General features: G+C 36.3%; 1 protein-coding gene across 2 annotated transcripts in view; it reads left to right on the top strand.

Moving 5' to 3' along the window:
* Positions 1-22,850, top strand: part of PPFIA2 (PTPRF interacting protein alpha 2) — a 474,519-nt gene that overhangs the window by 416,730 nt on the left and 34,939 nt on the right. For both annotated transcript variants that reach the window (XM_033866289.2, XM_033866290.2), the window contains exon 22: positions 19,224-19,305. In XM_033866289.2, coding sequence (XP_033722180.1) covers positions 19,224-19,305 — 82 coding nt within the window. The remainder of the gene's footprint in view (positions 1-19,223; positions 19,306-22,850) is intronic.

Consider the following 22,850-nt stretch of genomic DNA (forward strand, 5'->3'; position numbering starts at 1 on the left):
ATTCACTGGTAGGATATTAGAGTATCTCAGAGATTGCAGAAGCAACAGTGCCAGGACAACTCTAAAATTTCAACTATGACAGATTATGAAATACTTCTCTAGAGTGTTGTCAAGAACTCATCTTTTCTATTTCACATTTTTAAGTTCTTAGGTGAAAGAATCTGATTGGCCTAATGTAGAAGAGATATTTGTACTTGGATCAATTAGTTATAGTCAAGAGTTCATTTAGCACAGACATGGTTACAGGGGAACACTCTTGGGCAACCAACTCAAAAAGCTCTAATAAAAGTAGAATATTTCAGAACCTAAACCCAATGTTCTCGATATTTATCTGGGAAAAGGTGTCAGTTTCCTACTTGGAATTCCAGAAGTTTGTCCGCTCTGCTGAGGAGCTAGAGCTATCATTGCCATCTGATCATGGATAGCCCTGCCAAGCTCCAGCCATGGACAATTCTAAGAATTTCTTGAACCTAAAAAATACTAATAGCCAAAGGCTAAAGGCCAAAATCCATTGAAATTTGTTAGGAAAAATGAATCTGAGGAAAACCAATGTGCTCTTTATATATATATATATATATGTATATATATATATATATATATATATACACATATATATATATATACACATACATATGGAGGAAGGAAGAAAACATGGAGGAAATAGGACTGCTCTTATGAACCTACAGTGCAATGTTAATAGATTACAGAGTATGTAGAACCAGAAGCCCTGTATAGTCTCCATATTTGCTGTCCATGAAAATGAAAAGAATAAAATAAGAATTAATAATAGTAAGTGAAAACTCAAGATAGTTACATGTACCAGAAGAATGACCTCCTTTTCTAAAAACTAAAATCCATATTGTTTGTCTTGATTGAAGTAAATCCTGGATTAATGGAACATGCAAATGATAACTTTTCACTCATTCACTTAGTGCCTATTATGTCCCAAGAACTGTGTTAGAAACTACTGATATTTGAATTATACAGTTCCACTCTTCAAAGAGCTTATAGAGACACAGTCATGAAAATAAATTATTGCACTTAAGAATTTCAGTGGCCATGATCCCTTCTCTAAGTCTCTGGTCTTTGGATAGAATGAGAAAAGTGTCATAAGCCTAAAGCCACCTAATGTTCTTATTTAACGGATGTTCTCTGAGCTAAAGACTGGTCACCTCACTGTTAGTTCCCAAAATAAATGTGAAACATCTATTAGGTTATTTTTGAACAATAAGAAAGGGGATTATTGATCACCAGGAGTAAATGGAGTTCCTTAAGAATAAGCTGTGTCCTTAAACTTTTCAAACATTTTCCAGACATGTAGATGAGGAAAAATGCTGCTGAAATACCACATATTGAGTTTAGCAAGGTATTTCAATTACTTTCTAAATGAACATAAGATTAAAATGAGACTAACAACATGGAAATATAACTGGTGGAACCATTGTAATCACAGGGGCTGAATAAGTGAATTGATGATGACTAAGTGAAACAGAAGGTGGTGGACTCAGCCTTTTCATATTTGATTTAAATACGAATATGAGATTTGTGAAAGCATGAAACTAAAGGACATAGTTAAGTTTTAGATAAATAATTTTGTTTAAGGAAGACCTTTAAAGAGAGATGCAAATCTAACAAGATGAAGTTTAATAGGGTCATTTACATAAATCTGCATCCAACTTCATGACCATACATATTGATTACTTGTGTATAGGGGGATATATATCATTTAACTGCAGCTCCTAAGAAAAATGTTTCTACCAAAAAAAGACAAATTAGCAATGCCTGATAAAGATATTGATTTCCAATATCCAAAAAGCAACTGATAAGGCCAAAACTCTATGCACTGACCAGATCATAGCTGGATATTCGGTTATTTCTGGGAAATAGGCTTGAAGTAGATGTATTCAGACACATATTCAGAGGAACTTGACCAGCATAACAAGATGACACCAAACCATGTCTTCAAGCAGTGTTAGAAATAATTAGGAACATGTGGAGTGTAGACAACAAGGATCCAGATGCTGCTAAGAAAAAGAGCAATCAGGTGTATTCTTTCGACTGCATGATAGGATCTTGGGCCAAAAGTGAGAGATTGTTACAAATAAATTTGAGCTGCGTCTAAGAATTGTTAACAATCACAGATCTGAGAAGAATTGACCGCTTAGAAAGAGAGTTGTTCCTCATGATTATGTCCAACATAGACCTGCCAAGCATATGGATGTGGCAAAATTATTAAATGAGGGATTCAAATTTCAGCTGAGAGATTGGATTACATGCTCTTTAAATTGCACCTGTCTTGGGATTCTGTGATTCTCTACACAATTCAAAGAACTAGATGCAGAGAATCTCCACTTTTTTTAAACATTTGCAATGCTTGGCATAGTGTAGGTACTCAAAACATATGTTCAGAATAAATGAACACAGGACTAGAAGCTGGGTGGAAAAAGAAGACGAAAAACTAAGAATATGGTACAGGAACTAGGGCAGTGACTTTCACCCAGATGACCAAACCAGAAATCTGGGCTTTGCCTTTACCCCTCATTCTGCTTTGTCCTTACCCTTCCTCTAGGCACCTGCGTACATGATCACTGTCACCTCCCTATACTATTAATCCAGATACTAGGTCTTTAAAATCTCTCAAGCATGTTGATTTTCTTCTTTTCTTTCTCAGGCCATCATACTAAAACAATGTCTATACTTCCAGCCTTGCCTTCTTCTAATCCATTCTTCACACTTCAGCTAAAGAGATCTATCTAAATCATATTTCTGAACTTGCCTAAAATCCCTCAATCATTTCCTAGCATCCCTAGGATAAATTCCAAATGCTTTTATATAGCCCCTAAATCCCTATATTATCTGGTTCCTGTTTATCTCACCAGCTTTATCTGTCTCTACTTCCCATCTTACATGTTATGTTCTTAGGATACTTAATATCTATTTCTTGTTTATAACTTCTTCTGTCTCCTTGTGTGCATATATCCTGTTCCATCTTCATCCTCATCCTTTGTGTAGTAATGGTAATAATGATCTACTTTATATGTAATAAATATTTAATAATCACACTGAGTAGTTGCAGTATGCTAGGCACTGTTCTACACATTTTACATGTATTTTCTCTTTAAGTTTTCACAAAGATTTTGAGGTAGAAACTGCTATTTCCTCCACACATGAAGAAGCATAGCTTTCCAAGCACTGTGGTATATAAAAGTGCAGGTTTCCTGAGCCCTGTTTTCTCTGAATTATTTAGGATTCGGGATAAGGCCACAATTTAAAGAGTATGTAGTCCAGTCTTTCAGCTGGACCTTGAGTACCCTATCTAATTTTAAATAGTCTCCATGAGGAGTCAAAAAAAATCTATCTCTTTATACTCTGAAAAGAGTAACATAATTTTTTTCATAGAGAATATTTAGTTTCTTATTTGACCCCATCCCATCCTTCAAAATGAGCAACAAATGTATTCAAATTAAACACCTTTTTTTAAGAATGAGAAATGGAGGTAATTTCAAAGTGGTGTAGTTGCTTTATAAAGTTGATTTTTTTCTGATATAATTAGCCACACATATTATCCCAAAGTTTGATATAAGAATAGTAATGCTGGACATATAACCCGAGAAAACCATAATTCAAAAAGAGTCATGTACTACAGTGTTCACTGCAGCTCTATTTATAATAGCCAGGACATGGAAGCAACCTAAGTGTCCATCGACAGATGAATGGATAAAGAAGATGTGGCACATATATACAATGGAATATTACTCAGCCATAAAAAGAAAGGAAATTGAGTTATTTGTAGTGAGGTGGATGGACCTAGAGTCTGTCATACAGAGTGAAGTAAGTCAGAAAGAGAAAAACAAATACCGTATGCTAACACATATATATGGAATCTAAAAGAAAATAAAAATGGTTCTGATGAACCTAGGGGCAGGGCAGGAATAAAGCAGCAGACATAAAGAATGGACTTGAGGACATGGGGAGGGGGAAGGATAAGCTGGGACGAAGTGAGAGAGTAACATTGACATATATGCACTACCAAATGTAAAATAGATAGCTAGTGGGAAGCAGCCGCACAGCACAGGGAGATCAGCTCCGTGCTTTGTGACCACCTAGAGGGGTGGGATAGGGAGGGTGGGAGGGAGACGCAAGAGAGAGGGGATATGGGAATATATGTATGCATATAGCTGATTCACTTTGTTATACAGCAGAAACTAACACAACATTGTAAAGCAATTATACTCCAATGAAGATGTTAAAAAAATAGTAATGATCATTAATAAATAAGCTATGTAAGAAATTTAAATGTGTGCTTGACTCAATCTAATGTTATTCATCCCAGTAAAACGTTCAAAGTTAGTGCCTAATAGCAAGGATAATTAAATTCCTTTATTAAAAGAAAAAAAGTGACTAATTAAGGTAAATTTAAATATAATGCTGACTGACATCTTAATTGGGAGAGTATTCTCTATATTTCCACAAATTTAGGCTCTTATATTAGCTCTGTATGGTAATTTTTATAAGGACTTTGAAGATGTGCTTTTTTCCATAGTTATTTAAAATTAGCCTTTCAGGAAGCAAGCTTCTCTACCTTGTTTCCACATTTCTAAGAAGGCCACTGATTACGTCCTATTGCTAGGATTTTATAAAACATAGTTCTATAACAAGACTTTTCATTCAAAAATATGTATGTGTATATATGTTATATTTTATGCATATATATATATATATATATATATACGAACATACAATTAAATGTCTTTATTTCAGATTTTATATACTTAATATTTTAATTTGGGGCTTGACTGTGGTATGATTGCTAGGCAAGTGAATAACAAAAATTCTTGGAAGAATAAAGATTTTTTAACCTCTTTTAAAGAGTCTCAAATATTTTAGCTATTTTGAATCAATATTAACTTTAAAGAAAAATTATTTCTGAAGAAGTATGATGATGAACCATACTTAAAACTTCTGAACCATTTTCTTTCATTTGTAAGAATCACTAGAAATGTGCTTCGCTCTTTATTTTTATCTGTATCCCATCATCTGTCTTTATATGTAAAGCAATTTCTGCCATCACCCCGGGTGCTCTTGTATCCACATAGAACAACCATTCACAACTTAACCTTTAAGTTCACAGCTTCATTACTTCCAATGTCATTCTCTACTCCAAGTCAGACACCTCTCATGCTGTATTCTGAATCTTGTCATCATCCCCAAATCATTCCTGTTCGAAAATTACTAATTCAAGCATATCACTCCTTCCTATCTCCTCCCTTCAGCTCCCTTTATCAACTTCTACTATCGTCTTTTTAAAAACTTCTATCCTTTCCCAGTGCATCAGCCCCATTTGGTCCTCTTCTCTCTCCCTATTTAGCTTAAATTCTATGTCCATAATTTCACCACACTCAAAAATTCCTAAAGCCCATCACTCCTCTTTCATTTGGTGACATCCACATCGTAACTACAGCCACCAATGAATATTCTTTCTCCATGGCTACATTAGGGCACCTCTGTGCTGCAGGAGAAAATTAATGCAGGGAAATTTGGACCAGCTTCATTTGGGAATTCAACACTGCCAGGTAATCCCAGTACTTTTCTCTCACCGATCTTCTTTCTACTCTCTGCAACTTCTGTTGGAGACCTCCACTGTCCTCAAACCCACATCTCCTGCAGATGCGTTCACATTCTACTTCAGAGGGAGACAAAAGAAGAGACCAATCTGAGGCCTCTGAATTATTTGCTGCCAAATCCACACTAACACTTGCCCCCATCCTGCTTTATTACAGAAACTAGGTTAATCTCTTCTTACTTAAGAGCATCCTTTCCCATTTTGTCTGTCACGTTGTGCCAGTTTCCCACTTGTACTTATACATTCAAATTCTGCTCTCTTTGGTGTTGTGGCCATCAGCATTTAAACATTATCAAGTTTTACCTATTGAAAGAAATCCTTTCTTCATTCCACTTTTCCACTTCAGTTACTACCTGTTCACTTCCCAATCTGGTGTTAATAATTGATTTTTAAAATTTCTGAGTCACCAACTTGAACCTTAAGAAGCAAGAGGCAACTATATTCCACATATGGAGTTCATTTAGTAAATTATTTCTAATATGGAGTTGTACATTCAAAGTTAGCTAGTTTATAAACCGAAGGCCCATTCATTCAGTAAGAGATCTAGAAGATTCAAGTGAGGAAACTTAAACATTTAAGAATCCGGTTTTGGAATATAAGATATACGTTAGTTGATAATGTCTTCTTGTTTGTGTCTGGATGTATGCTGATGTTCCCAAGGAAAATATTGTGCCAGTAACTGGATTGATCTTATTCATTAGTGGGTACCTTAAAACCTGTTTTCTAGGTCAATGAAAAATTGTTATTTGCCTATTACTTACAGTGGTCTTTAACTGAAAAATGTTAATTCTTGACCAGAATCTCTCTTGCTAGTCTCGTAACCTTGACAATCTGGAGTAGAAAGAAAAAGAATAAGAGGTTATATGTTCCTGTAAATAACTGCATGTAGAAAAGAATATCAATTTTTATAAGAAGAAAAATCATTTTATCCAGACCAAAAAAATTATGCAAATATATATTACCTCTGATATGAATTTATAATATATTATCACAAACTCTCTTACAGTCATTTACGATTCTTTGCAGAACATATTTTTTTGAGGGTCGTGAGCTAAAATACTAAAGTGAAATAGCTGCTCAGTATTGCTCTTAAACTAATTGACTATAGAGGAGAAGAAAGTTCATGAAAACTATGAAAAGTCAGATAACTTATATACATCGATACATATATTAGAACTTTAAGCAATACTTCTTGAGTGATGCCTTTATATTTGTGTTTCCTGTTTATTTTCATCATTTCTCTTATGTTTTATATTCAGGGTATTTCTATAGGTACAAGTTTCCTATTTTAAAAATGATAAATATGTGAGAAATATTAATATTCCACTGTGTGCAGATTTGTTCAACTTGTTTTATTGGAGAGCAATTCCTAGGTAGCTAGTAGACTGAGGAAGATTATTTTGTCCATGGTAATAACTGGCCCCAAATACTTTGGCAATTTTCATGAAGAGCACAGAAATTGCCCTTTTCTCAGAACTCATCAAAGTGTTCACAGGTATGTTGACAGGAAAACCACTTTAACCGCCTGGAATGTATCTCTTTTGGGTCTTAATTTTCTTTATGTTGCATATATGATGTAAGAAATATGCCTTAAATTTCTTAGGCCATTGTGATGCCAATCTGTATGGACAATTATGTTTTCGTTTATGTGAAAATTTAAAGAGCTTGCCACAGCTGTTCCGCAGCTAAGGTCAAAGAACATGCATTTCTCTAAAATGCACATTTAATGAAAGAATACACAGTTTCTCTGAATGAATGTGTTTGGAGGAGGCATGTGCAGGGTGTGGCATCGCACGTCCAGCTTTTCTTTATAATGATTGTGCAATAAAAAAGGGAGCTCTCTAACTTGCCTCATTTCTTAGATAGGAATCTCTGCTTCATATTTTGTTATATTGACTCTATTTTATGAGCTATAGTAAGTTTTATTTTTCTAAGAATTAATCTATTATGCTTGTACAGAAAATTTTAAATAATATTCTCATGGCCTTTTGTTGGATTATTTAAATTCCATATTTTCCCAGTGACTCTATTCTATCCAGGGAACAAGTGGGCTACTTCAACCACTACATTTAAATCTACGTTTTTGTGAGGATTTTTCGTAGCATTGGTGAACCAATCTAGTTCATTTTCTCCCTCAGAGCAACATTTATGAACGTCTGTCCAGATAAATAAATGCTTCTACTGAAAGACACCCAGTTAGCACAGCTCAACATTTATTTTGGCAGTTCAAATAGAGGAGGCAGAATTCCATGTGGCAGGGGAAGAAGAGTGATAGAATTTTTTTATACTTTCTCATGATCTGATTACTGGCACATAATTATTATTGTTACAGCACTTGTTAGAATTATAAAATTATGGATCTGGAATGTACAAATTTCTTCTTGCCTCAAATTAAGTTCAGGAGATTGAACATCAGAACCTACTAGTGATTTTGACCAAACCATGTATGTGAACTGGAATCCAGACACTCGGACCCTCAAACCAGTGCTTTCTTCAAGTTGCTGCCTTTCCAAAAGTCTGCTGTATTTTTCTTAAGCTCTAACAGTAAGCTTATAAATCTGTATGAGAATCTGAGCACCACTTAGTAAGTTACTGCTTCTATTTGTAAACAGTAGCCTGAGGCAAAAAACATTCTTTAACAAGCTGCCTGACTTCCTCCAGGGGTTTACTAGAGGCTGGGAAAATGTGGTCATGCATGTTTCAGAGTGGCTCATTTTCAAGAGACAGACTTACTGGTCAACTATTAGAACTGCCCTCAGCCTGATTATGCTTTTGGACGCAGTGAGTATGTGTGTCATGGTGAAAAAAAAAATACCATGTCTTTCTCGTATCTGAGCTTCCACACATCTGAAATGATGCTCTTGTTTTATTCCATGGCTTTCTTTGGATTGAAATGTATCCATTAACATTTGTGTGCTTTTCTTTTCCATCCGTCCTTCTTCATCTCATGAAAAGCACGTCAGGGTAAGTTGAATCACAATGGCTGCTGAACATGTTTATTTTCAGCACCATCCTCTTTTTCTTTTATCTTTAGTATTTCTCTTTTCAGTTGTAACACAAGCTGCACTGCCTCTGACCTAAAATGAAAGTTGTGAAGTGTATTCATTTCCTTACCATAAAAGGAATCATTGGTTCAGAGAAATGTTGTTCACATTCAGATTAATCATGTTGTCCTTTCAGGCACTTCAATTTCTTCGGTTCTATTACACATATATCAAAAGGCAATCCAGATGACATTTCCCCTGTTTCTCAAGTCACTCTCTAGGAGTTAGTGTGACATTCAGTGAGGCTTAAGTAATAGCTGCAGGCCACTTGAGTACTTTTGACTGTGCTGCAAGGCTGAGACTACCTGTATGGTTTTCCTAGTGCTTTGCGGTTTTCCACCAGCATTATATTCAAGAGATAAGTTTATTTGTTGATTATTAGAACTACACTTACATGAAGAAGGTTAAATGCTGGATCTTCCCCAGAAGAACTTTTACACTTAGATTCCAAAGTAATCCTTGGTTTTGGCTGAACCCTTTGGTTTTGTGTCTTCTTTTGTTTCCTATACTACTAGTTAATTTTTAAAGCTTTGAAAAGGTATATTACTAAGATTATTGTTTCAAATTTCAAATCCTGCTTTTTGAACTAAACTTAGAATTTGTTATTTATTTCTAAAACCAACTGGGCTTCAAAGTAAAACAAATTATGCATAATATTATAAAATATTACCTTCGTGTAAATGTCTGCATTGGTAACATGGTGAGCTACAAAACACTTTAGATCGAGAGAGGTTTTGCTTTTACATTTAAAGCAAAACATTTTGAAGGGACAAGTAAAATGGCTCCAATAAGATGCCATTATTCAGGAATTGTGGAGAGTGTCACTAATTGGCAATATGGATACTTTATATACCAATAAAGGTCATGTGCTTTGTTCATTAATATGGTTTATATTTGTTATATTTTTCCTACTCTAATTTTAAGTTATAGTTACTATTACTAATTATTTAACAATGCAATGTTTACTTAAGTAAGGATAATTTATGATATTAAATTCTAGGAAGTGTTCTTGCAAATGCAAGGTAAGCTGTGATTAGAATACTATTCAACTATGCTGGCCAAATGCAAGTTGTAAGATCTTACTTTTTAAAAACAATCGATATTCTGACATTGGATTTTTAAAGCATTATTTTCATGTTATCATGAATTATTGGCCTAATGATTTTAAGTTTCATGAGGAAATTGAAATAATGAACTTCATTCACCCATCCCTTTTTGAATGAAATATTGAAAAATAATAGATTCATAATGCATCAATATTTATGGACTTTAAGAAACGGATATAATTACCTTAATTGGAAAATTCAATTTCTTGTCTTGCACATGCTCCTGGAATTTAAACATTTTAAGACCTCAAAATCATTCCCTTAGTACAGTTGCTAAAAGAAAGCTTAGGAGGTTAAATGTCAGGAGAAGATAGTACAAACATAGTAAAGACGTGGGAAGATTTGAAGTGGAAAGAATATTGAATTAGGAATCAGAAGACAAGACTTTAAGCCCCAACTTTCCCATGTGTTTGTTGCATACTTTTGAGTGACTGACTCATATTCTGTGTACTTTCTAAAATTGCTGTCAACTTCCCAATACTCACAAGAGTATGAGAAGATATGAATAATCTCAGAAGCATAGAAACTATAAACTTCAAATCTGAGTTAAAGAGGGCTCAAAACTAGATGAAGCACTAAAGCCATCTAGTCTAAATGGCATCCATATAAACCTGAAAAATTACCAGTGTTCCTCCAGTAAGTCCCCAATTTACAGTCAGGAAGGGACTGGGAAGAAAAAACCACAGTGTCTTGCAAAAGTGAAATTGTTTACTGGAAAGTAATACAAGCCCCTCTAGTTTTTAATAACAGCATGAGTAACTGTATTGCTCCATCACATTTGTGCGTGCATGTGTGTGTTTATACCTTTTCAATGGTTTTGAAAGTGATTAAATTCAAAATAAAATGAGGAGTGAAATTATGTAAACCCCTATTCAAATTCACAAATAAATTAAATTTCTTTCCTGAGACTGTGCCCTCCATTTCAAGTAGCTTGCAGGGGAAAAAAAGGTTTCAACATGAATGAACTTTGGTTTTATGTAATTAAATAATTTCAAGCAACCTAGCATGTATTCTGAGAACCTAAATAAAACACTACTTAAATGTATAATGGACTTTTATATGCACTACATGTGAAAATGTGCCATAACAGGATACACAAACACACACACTTGCACTTACACACATACAAAATCGCTGCATGCGGTGCTTTCAAAATCAAGTTAACCTTGTTAATGTCGGATCTGAAACTCTTAATTTTATGGAGCTAACTGTGTTTACTTAGGTAATCAATGTCTGAAGCAGCTGATTAGGATTTGTAATATATTTCTGTTTAGGATAATTATGTTAATTAATATATACATTTTCAGCTTACAGAATTTAAAAAATTTGAAGTGGCACCATATTTCCTTCATATTTGCTGACCAGAATTTCAAACAGTTTCTCAAATATGTAATTTTAATTTTCATGGAATTGATCAACAGATAGAGATTTCTGAATGATGAGATTATAGCTCATTGTCTGGTTGAAATTTGAGGAGATCATGTTCTATTTACCCTCTTGACGTTTATTGGAATAAGATACATTTTATAATTAATAATGGTGTGAAGTCTATGTAAATTTACTGTTATATTATGTAGGGAAGATTTATTCTCTGTGCTACACTTTTAAGAAGTAGATTCAATTGTCAGATTATTTTGACTTATATTTCATCCTTGGTTCTTATCGAGCCACATACTTATTTCTCCCGGTTGTATCAGTGAGTACTTGTTGTGTGCCTCAGTAAGTAAATAAGCCCTAAAGATAAATTATTCAACCAGAGAATTACTTTGTATTACAATAATACAAAATTAATTGAACTGAAACAAATTACAACAAATTCAGCTTTTCCATCCTGATTGTATACATGGGGCTAACCTCCTTCCTCTGGCCAAGATTCAGAGCCTGTTTGTAGTAGGGAACAGCAAGAAAAGAAAAGTCATAGCTCTTTTTTTCTCTTACAGGGTTGAGGACTGAAATGTGTGATAGTGAGGGGGTAAAGACTATCAATATTAGCCAGGAAGTCACATAAATGTATGCCTAAATATGAATGAAAAAAAGGAGAGAAATAAAGGTGGGAAACTATCATTGTCTTTAATTCTAACAAAGAGGTGGTTGTTACTCTCTTCCTTTTACGGTTATGAAAAGTTCAGAGAGGTTAATTAGCTAAAGGATAGTATGGGGTGTTAAGAGGCTGACTGTGTGACCAGGTGGCTGGCACTCAAATTCTGACTCTGCACTCACCGACTCTGTGCTCCAAGCGGCCTCTTTTCTTCAGTGTCCTCATCTGCAAATGTGTATCAATATGTATCTTATTGGATTGTTGTGAAGATTAAATGACTTACACATATAAAGCACTGAGGATAGTGCTTCACACATAGTAAGTGATATATGCATGTCAGCTGTTATTATCTGAGATCTAAACCCCAATTTGCCTGCATATAGAAACTTTGGTCTTTCAAACCATGATATTATATCTTAGAAAGATATGAGGTGGTTCATATGAATAAGAGAGCACATTAGATAAAGTTCTATTATAGTACTCACTGTATTCAATTGCAATACAACTTATTTAATTACATTTAAATACAATTTTAAATGAGAAGTATAGTAAGTGCAATAACTAGAGTATATACAAGTTGTAATATTTTTGTAGAAGAGAAAATTAATTCTCCCTGTGAAAGGTCTTGGCATCTTAACAGGAAGGGTAAAGCATAAATTTTGTCAGAAAGATAAGTGTGAGTTTGTCACAATTATGATGCGAAGAAGGATGCTCTAGGCAGAAGAAAAAGGCATATACAAAGTCATAGAGGGTAAAACAGAATGAGGTATTTGGAAAATGGCAAGTATTTCAGTATTGCTTGAGCAGAAGAAGCTGGGAGATAGCCAAGGGCCAGATCACCAAGGGTCTTTTTAGTTGAACTAAGAAATTTGACCTATATTTTCAGTTGCCTGCTTAAAAACCTCAAGGGGGAGATTTTTAAGCAGGCAACTCTTACAAAAATATTTGTGTTTAGAAAGGTCTTTCTGGAAGTTGGAACAAGGATGAGAGGTAGGTAATACCAAAGGAGAGGCAGACTCTGGGAGTTCATTTCCATGATCTACAAATGAGAATTTGAACAAAAGCTTTGGTAATAGTTGATCAATTTACAAAATGTCATATTTAATGTTAGAGAGGGCACTTTTATTTCTTCCTGCAGCCAATCTGTGTAACAGGTAAGCAAAATTCTTACTTCTTTTTAAGATGTAATAAGTAGTTGGATATTAACAAGGACATAGAATACTTAAAAGCTGCCCTTTGATCAAGGATCCTGGATGGTTGTCAGCACTGAGAGTTCATGGATTACAAAATAGCAATCTTGCAAAAGATATTCTTGGCTAGATCCTGCAAAGAAAAATGCATGGTACAGTAGAAGAGCAAACTCTCATCTCCAGGACTTTAGTCTTGGGTGGGAGATGAGGCCCATGTATGTGCTGCTCATCAACCGTCTTTAGAGCAATGCTGACACTATGAGTTTCCAGATTTTGAAAGATAAAAAAGTCACTGTGGGATCTGGGATGATCAAAAATAAAAGGAAGTTCCATGATTCAGGCAAACAGTAAGATTTTGATAGTGGAGGAAGAAGAGAAAGAACTTACCAACTCTGGAAAATGGTACTTGCAAAGACGGAATTATTCATATTATTTGCCAAAGTAGGTTTTCAGTTCTAGTGAAAAATAAGGAAAGATGATTAGAAAGGAAAATCAAGACTAAACCGATTTCAGTCTTTGTAATCCAGGTTAAGGATTATGCTCTAGGCATTCGAGGAACCATTGAAGGGTTTTCAGAGGGTAGTGCAATGATAAATAGCTCACGTATTGGCTATTTCCTTTGTACAAGTCACTGTTGTCATCACATTACATATATTTTCTTATTCAACTCTCATGCCAACCCTCTGAGGTAGGTACTGTTATCAACTTCATTTTACAGATGAGGAAACTGAGGCACAAAAAGGTAAAGTGACTTGTCTTTGGATGCACAGCTAAGAAGGGAGGGCACCAGGAATCCAGCCCAAGCATTCCCACTTCAGAGCCCACTGCATTACCTACTTTGCCATGACAGCAGATTTTTTCATGGCAGTGAATTGCAAGGGTAAGAAGCTTGGAGAGTGGGGCCAGTTAAAAGACAGAAAAAAGAATAATGGCAGTGAAAATAGAAAGTGAAAGAAGATAAAATGCAAAGTATGAATGGGAAATTGACAGGCATTAAATGGAGGGTGACTGAAATGGCCAGTCTGAGTGACAAAGGAAATGGTACCGTGTGGTATTTAGACAGTCATGTTGCAAATTGGCCGTCCCAAAATAGCATCCTAGGCTAAGTGGTCTGAGAATAAAGTCTCTTTTCACTGACAGCAATGAACCATCCACATTGGGAAAAATATGGAAAAGGAGACTTTCCTGTCCCCATAGTTTATGAATTTTTGAGTAACTAATGAATTTCATTTCTCAGAGTTTTATCATCTTATTGAATTTGTTGATTTACAAGTTGTTCTCCCAAACTGTAAGGGTACGAGAACAGGGACTTTGTATGCCCCCGGACTAGGTTTGGCAGTCAGTCATTAGATTTTTGTAGACCTACCATGTATCTGGTTTTTGTCCTCAAAACAAAAAATAAAACTGGCTAAATCTCTGACTCAATAAAATGTTAAAGATATTCTAGGGAAAATTGTTTAGTACTAAGGGGCCTATAAAAATAAGTAGTAAATATTGCCCCCGGGTCCAGGGTAGGATGGCTTCTGAGAGGAAGTATTTTTGTTGTGTCTCGAAAATCAAGATAAAGTGAGTGGAAAGACAAGACAGGAAGGTATGTGGATGTTGTTTAGTGTGAAGGAAACAGAGCTTAGAAATGTCAGCATACTCTACCTATGAGGTCAAGACTGAAATAATTGGAGAAAGACATAAAACCTGAAAAGGAGGAGCCAGACATTTCTATTTGGATGGAATCATTTAAGCAAAATCATACTTGCTTAAATTAGTCTGGATTAGTATTTAGGAGCTACAAGCCTGGAAAATACCCTTGATTTATTTACATTTTTAGACGTTCTCAATCCTTTATCTAGAAATCCTTGGGTGTAGACATTACTAGGCTGCCCACACTTCGTTCCTGTCTTCAGAGCAGGCACAGGCAAGTGCAGGCTGCCCTCTGCACATTTCTGTATGAACTTGCCAATTACTCACACACCTGAGCATTCCCCAAGTGCTGGGCCTTCTTAATGTGTCACATTCCATTTACAGTAACTCACTGACACCCTTATCAAGAGAGTCTGAGGCCTTTGGAGGGAATCTAATGGTATTCTTTATTGCAGACAAGAATGTGTTCCCTGAAAATACTCAGTGACTCACAAGTTTTTCTGATTCAAAATGACCTTCCCTTACAATTAGTACTTTTCTTTTTTTGTTTCCACACAGGAAATGACAATCCTGTACCTGAAACTTCCTCTAGAAGGAAGTGCTACTGAATCTGGTCTAAAACTTAAAACAAAAATGGGTGCCCTTAACTATAGTAATGTATAAGTGATTTGAGGGGAAAGGATGGTTAAATATTAGATTGTCTAAAAGAAAGGAAGGAAGGAAAGAGAGGAGGGAGGGAGGGAGAAAGGAAAAAAGGGAGGGAAGGAAAGAAGGGAGGGAAGAAAGAAGGAAAGAAGGGATGAAGGAAGGATGGAGGGAAGGAAGGAAGGAAGGAAGGGAGGCAAAAATGTTTCTTCAGGCCTGAATAGAAAGACAGTAATTTCAGACGCAGATGTGTACTGGGGAATGTGATCATGACATCGCTCTGGAAGAACTGTCACTGAACCTTTGAAAAGGTTGAATCTGGGATACAGAGAGAATGCATAAATTTCTACACATGCACTGGACGAACAGAGAACACCAGTATATACAAAATGCCTGTTTGGGCCAAATCAGCTTTATATTTAGTATTTCTAATATTTTTCTGACAGTGACTTCAAAATATCTAATGACAACAAGCATGGCCCCATAAAATTAATGCTATACATGCCCTTAATAATGTTATGAAATCATCATGTATTAAACTCAGTGATTTCTAACAATTAGAGCATTACCCATATTGCTTTATTTTTCTAACAGTGCCTCTCTCTCAAGCCAATATGCCCAGATATATGTCTCTTATAAATTCTGTATAATGCAGACTTTTTTTTATAATAGAGAAGAATTAAATGTAATATTGCTTTGAGAATTTCAATGCATTTCTTTACATAATAAAAACTGCCCTTGGGTTAAGGAAAAGCAGGTCTGGAGTTAACATCATGTAGCACACAGTCCTAGAGTAAAATCCAGCCATCCACTCCAATCTGGCCTGTTTCTCACAGTTTCAAGTGTGTCATTTCAAAGGCCTCTACTTGGGATTTAGCCCTGCCAGCTGAGGACCAAAGGGCAGAATCCACTGGACTTGAGCCCCCTTATTTCATTATCTTTGCAAACTCTTACTAAAGTTATTGTGCTATGAGAGTTTGTGATTTAAACACAATAAACAAAGCAAAAAAAAGGAAAACTTTCCCAAGGTTTACATCGTCCAATGACTTCTCAAACAATTGTGTGATAAATTTCTGTTCAAAAAGAGAATAGGATTATTTGAACACACTGGATTACCTCAACCAGATTCCTATCAGGGGTCGCAAACCAGATCAGACTCTTAGAATCGTGTGGAATGGGTGCTATGCTGACAAAGTGGCTAAAAAAATGGACTAAAAAATACATTATGGGATGCAAGTTGCTGAAACAAGAAGCAGCTAAATGTAAATACTGGCTGACATGTTCAACATTCACAACTATTTACAGAGCACCTCTTTGGTGCCTGACTTTGTTCTAGATGCTTCAAGTGCACTTCTGAACAGAATATGTATATGAAACATTGGTCCTCCTTGAGCTTATTTTCTTTCATGCGATGACAGATTGAGGAGTAAATGACACTGTATGTTAGAAGCTAAGTGCCATGGAAAAAAAATAAGGCAAGGAATGGGGATAAAGAATGTCTGTTTGCTGTTCTGGGAAGGAGGGGAAGAGATATTCAGAGGGAAGGAGACATTTGAGTGAAGATTTAAAGTATGTGAGGGAGTAAGGCATGTGAAGATAGAGGGGACAAGCATTCAAATAGAGGGAACAGCAGATGCAAATGTCCTGAGGCAGAAAAAGGCCTGGGCTGTTTCCAGGGAGCAACAAGGAAACTAGTGTTGCGGAGTGAGATGGGAATTGAGTCAGAAAGATGAAGAGGGTAGGGTGGATCCTATCAGCTGCATGAGCTTTTATTCTCAGTGAGACAGGTAGTAACTGGAAAGTTATGAGCAGAGAAGTTACATTATCCAATTTAACTTTTAATAGGATCACTCCAGCTCATGTGGTGCATTTTTTTTAATAAGGAACTAGTCAGAATTAAAATGTTCTAGTTTTCTAAAATGGCGTATGTACAGTTCATGTAATTCACTTGTGAAAATGTTATGTGCTTCCTAGGTGTTGAGTGCATATTGACTTGATTTTTTGCTAAATGTAGCAAAAACCAGTTATAAATGTATACTTGTTTCTTCCCCTTTAATGCCACTCACCTGTCACATAACTGGAAGTATTTTTTTTTCCTAATGGATATAATATTACAACTTTCAATAATGCTCTTGGCTCTGTGGAAGCCTACTCTAAATTTTCTTGCACGTATTCTGTGCTCAGTCCTGCCTCTGCCCATCCACCCTTACTGCTCATCCAGATTGGAACATCATCTGTAACTCCTTCCCACCAGCCCTTCGAAGTCAGTTCAGTTGCTTCAAAGCCTTCACTGATCATTTCCATTGCTACTAACCCCTTCTCCAAAACCCTCACCCTCAGAATATGCATCACTGAGTTTTGGCATCTAATTGTGCATTGTACTACGTCTTTAAACAATTTCATGTGTTTGCTTTTTCTACGTAACCAGGGATCTCCTGGAAAACTGGGTGCATGTCTGTATTTCCACAGGTCTCAGCTCACAATAGGTGCTCAATAAGTACCTGATGGTTGGTTGTTTAACCCTTCAACCCATTTCTGTCAATACATCTGTCACAGTGAGACTATGCTATTCAAATCTGGTATTCAATGAAGGAATGTCACTGGGAAGCCTGAGGGAATGGGTGAGGGTAGAGCAAGCCAGGTGAGGGAGTCCCTCTAGTTTCACCTTGGATTCATGGCACCAGTGTTGCTGTTCCCTTTCCCAGGTGCTGAATAGCTTACACATGCTTCTTTGCTATCCCATGAAATGAAAGAGCAGTTGATTTATGTGTCTCTTCATCTACTATAACTTTAATTTTTGTTTTGCCTCCCTGTTTCTTTGTCACACTGCATTTTTTTTGGTAGCATCCATCACAGACACGGAAAACTTTTGTGTTAAAAGACATTTTTGTCATATATTTTAACATATTATAGTCCACCACAATAAACAATTAATCCGTTGGTAGTAGGAAATAATTAAATGCTTCATTTTGGAGTTCCTAAGCATGAAAGGCACACAGTCAATATAAAGCAATATGTGTAAAAATGTGTGTGTAGGATCAATGCATCTAAGGAATAGAGAATATATTTTCCAATCTAGTCCTGGCCAGGTATATATCAATTTGAGTTTCAAAGAAAACAGAAACTTGCTATTTCAATCATGAGCGATCTGAAATTGGTTTTGTAGATGGATGTCAAGGGTCAGTAGTAGAAATAGTGATTAAAGATGCATTTGTCAAGGTTCTTTACAACTTTTTGTTATCAGAAACAACCAGTTGTTGTCATTGAGATGTTTTGCTTTCGTTAAAACCAGTAGTGATTATAAATGGAAATAAGTGTACTATTGAATTTTACACCTTACATTGCTTTGTAGTGATGGAAGTCAATTTACCTCGGAGTTCTCTTCAAATGAGAAGTAATTTTGTAGTCTATACAAAAAGCTAACTCCTAAGATAGCCACCTGGACCCAGAGAGCATACTAAAATCAAGCATATCACTTGAATGGGGCTAAAATGACCAACTTGATCTTCTGCCTCTATAAACAGGCATTTATCTCCTACTGAAATAATAAGGGAAACAGGCAAGACAGATGGAAGAAGCCTCATTTAGATCCTGTAGTGCATGCCAGAATACGCATATGTGGGCCAGTTTCTTGTTTAAGGAATATGATATTTGCTGATAATAAAATTCAGCTTCTTAGTCCATTAACATTTAATGTTTGACTTTTAGTGAATAAGTGTTGAGGAAAATTATTTTTAGATGTCAGTGTTTCATTTCTAATAAAATCAATGGATGATTTGCATGTATTATTCAAAGGAAGAAGGATTTCTGTTATTTCTGTATTAACTCATAAAAAGCTTATAAAGGATTATTGGGTTTTTAAAAAATATTGTCATTAAAAATAATCACAGCCGTCTTTTCCCATATTACCTGACTAATAATCTTTGCTGTATACTTCAGGCATGAACTTCTAGAAGAAGCTCGGAGAAAGGGATTACCTTTTGCGCAGTGGGATGGGCCCACTGTAGTCGCGTGGTTAGAGGTAAGAGAGTTAAACCAGAAGGCTCTTAATCCAATCACTGCTAACTTGATAGTATTTTTAGAGACAAGTAAAGACCGGTTCCTGACATCCTAGTTTTCCAATAGTCTTGAATAACTTATAAAGAGAATATTTGCTTCATCTAGGGACCCATGGGCATTCTTGTGATTTTACTCTGATGTTTTCTTGCGATTGTGGCAGAAGGAAGCAGGCTGTGAGATAAAAGAAAGTTTTGGTAAATTCTATCTTCTTCATATCTAGAGTAAATCAAGAAACGGTTTTTGAGTGATACTTCTGTTGTTGCAAGAAAACACGTGTCCCAGTACATCAGTCCAGAGCCCTTCCTCATCAGCAGGTTAACAGAGAAGAGGCATCTCCATATATTTAACACTCTGTCTTATCCAAGATATTGCTGCCGTTCCTTTGCTTGTAGTATAATTCCTGAACCTAGTTCTTTAAGACTAGGGGCCAGCTAGATTTAGACATTTGGAGCTATGCAGAAGAAGATGCATTCCCTTATTCCCTTCTGTGTCTAGACTGAATGTTTTAATGAAACAAAAATTGCATTCAGCATTTCCTGCATAACACAAGGGTCTGGAAAAGTGAGTTCATACTTGATCAGCTTGGAGGCAGCAGGAGCAGACCAGGACAGTGAACGAAGTACATATTTGACCACGAAGGGCCCCTTCATACCACTTATCAATAGTTTTCACTGCCCCTTCCATTCAGTTCTCTAGTGCGGGCTGTTGGTAGCTGCTAGGATATGCTGATGTCAAGGCAAAGAAGAATACAGTCAGCCCTCCCTATCCATGGGTTCCCCATCGTGGATTCAACCAAACACGTTCAATCTGAGACAGAATCCGAGGATGATGAGCCTGTGTATACCGAGGCCCAACAGTAAGGGACTTGAGCATCTGCGGATTTTGGTATGGGGTGTCCTGGAGCCAATTTCCTGAGGGTACCAAGGGACTGACTGTATGAACTTTTCTTGCTTGGCAGAGGCAATTAAAACCCATTGTTTTAAAAGGTTTGGGATTATAAAGTTGTCCACCTTCATTATCATATCACATCCAGAGCTAATGAATTAATCAATAAGGAACAATCAAAACTCACTTGAGTGTAAAAAATAATAATATACAGATAAATATAACAACATGCTGCATTTTTTTCTTGGACTGAGTGAAAGAAGGCTGTGTCTTGCTTTATTTTATTCTTTTATATCAGTCAGGGAATTTTTAGCTTATTAGTGATCAGAGCTGCTTCTTCCAAATATTTCTTTCAACTTACTATATTTTAAAAGTCAATTATAAGACAAAATGCATAAGAAAGCCCACCTCAAAACTGAGAGCAAAAAAAAAAAAAAAAAAACTGAGAGCAATTCTTTGTTCAGTTTCACTCCAGTAAAATGAGCTGCAGTTTGACAGAGAGTTAACTGCTGTTTTGGCAAGTGATGAACAAATCCTTTATATATTAAAAAAAAAAAAAAAAAACAGATTTACTGACATTAAGGGGCTAGGAAATGACAGGCAGTGAAGTTTGTGCTAATTAGAACTATCCTGAGCATGCAGAAATTGCTCATAATGTGCTCCGTAAAGTGACTTTATAAAATGACTTTATGCAGTGACTTCACAACTATTTACAGAGCACCTCTTTGGCACCTGACTTTGTTCTAGATGCTTCAAATGCACCTCTGAACAGAGTATGTATATGAAACATTGGTCCTCCTTGAGCTTATTTTCTTTCATGCGATGACAGATTGAGGAGTAAATGACACTGTATGTTAGAAGCTAAGTGCCATGGAAAAAAAAATAAGGCAAGGAATGGGGATAAAGAATGTCTGCTTGCTGTTCTGGGAAGGAGGGGAAGAGACATTCAGAGGGAAGGAGACATTTGAGTAAAGATTTAAAGTATGTGAGAGAGTAAGGCATGTGAAGATAGAGGGGACAAGCATTCAAATAGAGGGAGCAGCAGATGCAAAGGTCCTGAGGCAGAAAAAGGCCTGGGCTGTTTCCAGGGAACAACAAGGAAACCAGTGTTGCATAATAAGTGAAATTATACAATGGAATAAACAAGATGAATGAGGTGGGTGATCCAATGAATGAGGGCTCTTAACTTTCACCTCCTTTAGTATCTCCTTCAGTGCACAGCCCGCTAAGAGTGATGTGAACAAATAAGTCTGATGCTTCACACACCATTTATCGACACCAAAAACTTTGTAGAAGTCTAATCAGGGATGACCTTGGTAACCATGTATTGGCAAGCATTTGGGTAATGTTAACCAGTGTGGAAATCCAAATATCTTAGCATAGAGGAGATGAAAAGAGGTGACAGTCTTTAGGGTCCAGTGAAGGTATATTTAGATGTTTAGTTATTTTGAACAACTTGAGTTTACAAACTATGAAGTCAAGTCCCATCTTCTGTCACAGCTAATCATGTCTGTCAAGGCAAGGTCAATTCTTTTGCCTAACCTGTAGGAGATACTATATTCAGTCATGCACTGTACCTATATCCCCTCTCTCCTTCTCTTATCTCAGTCAGGCCACATTGACTGAAAGATTTGACTTTTTGTGTTTCCTCTACAGAGGCAAGCAACCCTTTAATATGGCAGAATTTTTTAATTAAAAAAAATCGGTGTTACCTATTATCATGTAACAAATTATCCCAACACTTAGCATTTATTTTCCTCCTGGCTTCTGTAGGTCAGGAATCTGGACATGGTTTAGCTACTGTCTCTGTTCAAAGTCTCTCACAAGGCTGCAAGCAAGGTGTCAGCCAGGACAGCAGTCATCTCAAGGCTTGACTTGGGGAAATCCAATTCCAAGCTGACTCAGTTCCTTGCTAGCTGTTGGCCAGAGACATCTGTCCCTTTCCATGTGGGCATCTCAAAGGACAACTCACAGCCCTGCAGCTGGCTTTCCCCAGAGCGAGAGCTCGGAGAAGACAGAGGGGGCGAGGACTGGCAGGAATGAAGCCACAGTCTTTTCATAACCTAATCTGGAAAGTCAGATCCCATCACTTTTATCATAGTCTTTTCATTACAGTAAGTCACCAGGTCCAGCCCAAACTCAGAGGAAGAGGACAAGGGCAGGAATGTCAGGAAGTGAGATCATTGGGAGCCATCTTAGAAGCTGCGTAACACCAAGCCTTAGAAATAATAAAGCCGAATCCCTTCCATTTTACAAGTGGGGAAAATAAGGCTGAGGTTTAGAGGACTTGACTTGCCAATGACAAGGAAGGAATGAGAGCCCAAGCCTTCTGATTCTTGATCCAGAGCTCTTGGCATTGTATACTGATGATTTATAGGTTTTCTTCTCTTACTCTCTCACTTTTTCTCACTCTCATGCTCTCTCCTTTTACTCAATCTGTTCATATCAACAAATAAAATCAACAACAACAACAAAAAAAATCAGTATTTTGGCTGTTTAAAACCAAGATTTAAACTGCTCATTTGCATGTGCCTGTTTCTTACTCATAGCTAATGATGGAGGAGGGGTGGGCAGGATTGGAAAGAATATTCCTTATTTAAGTGTATGTAATTCAGATGCTAC

The sequence above is a fragment of the Tursiops truncatus genome, chromosome 11 (genome assembly GCF_011762595.2).
Source record: "Tursiops truncatus isolate mTurTru1 chromosome 11, mTurTru1.mat.Y, whole genome shotgun sequence".
NCBI classification, from domain to species: Eukaryota; Metazoa; Chordata; class Mammalia; order Artiodactyla; family Delphinidae; genus Tursiops; species Tursiops truncatus.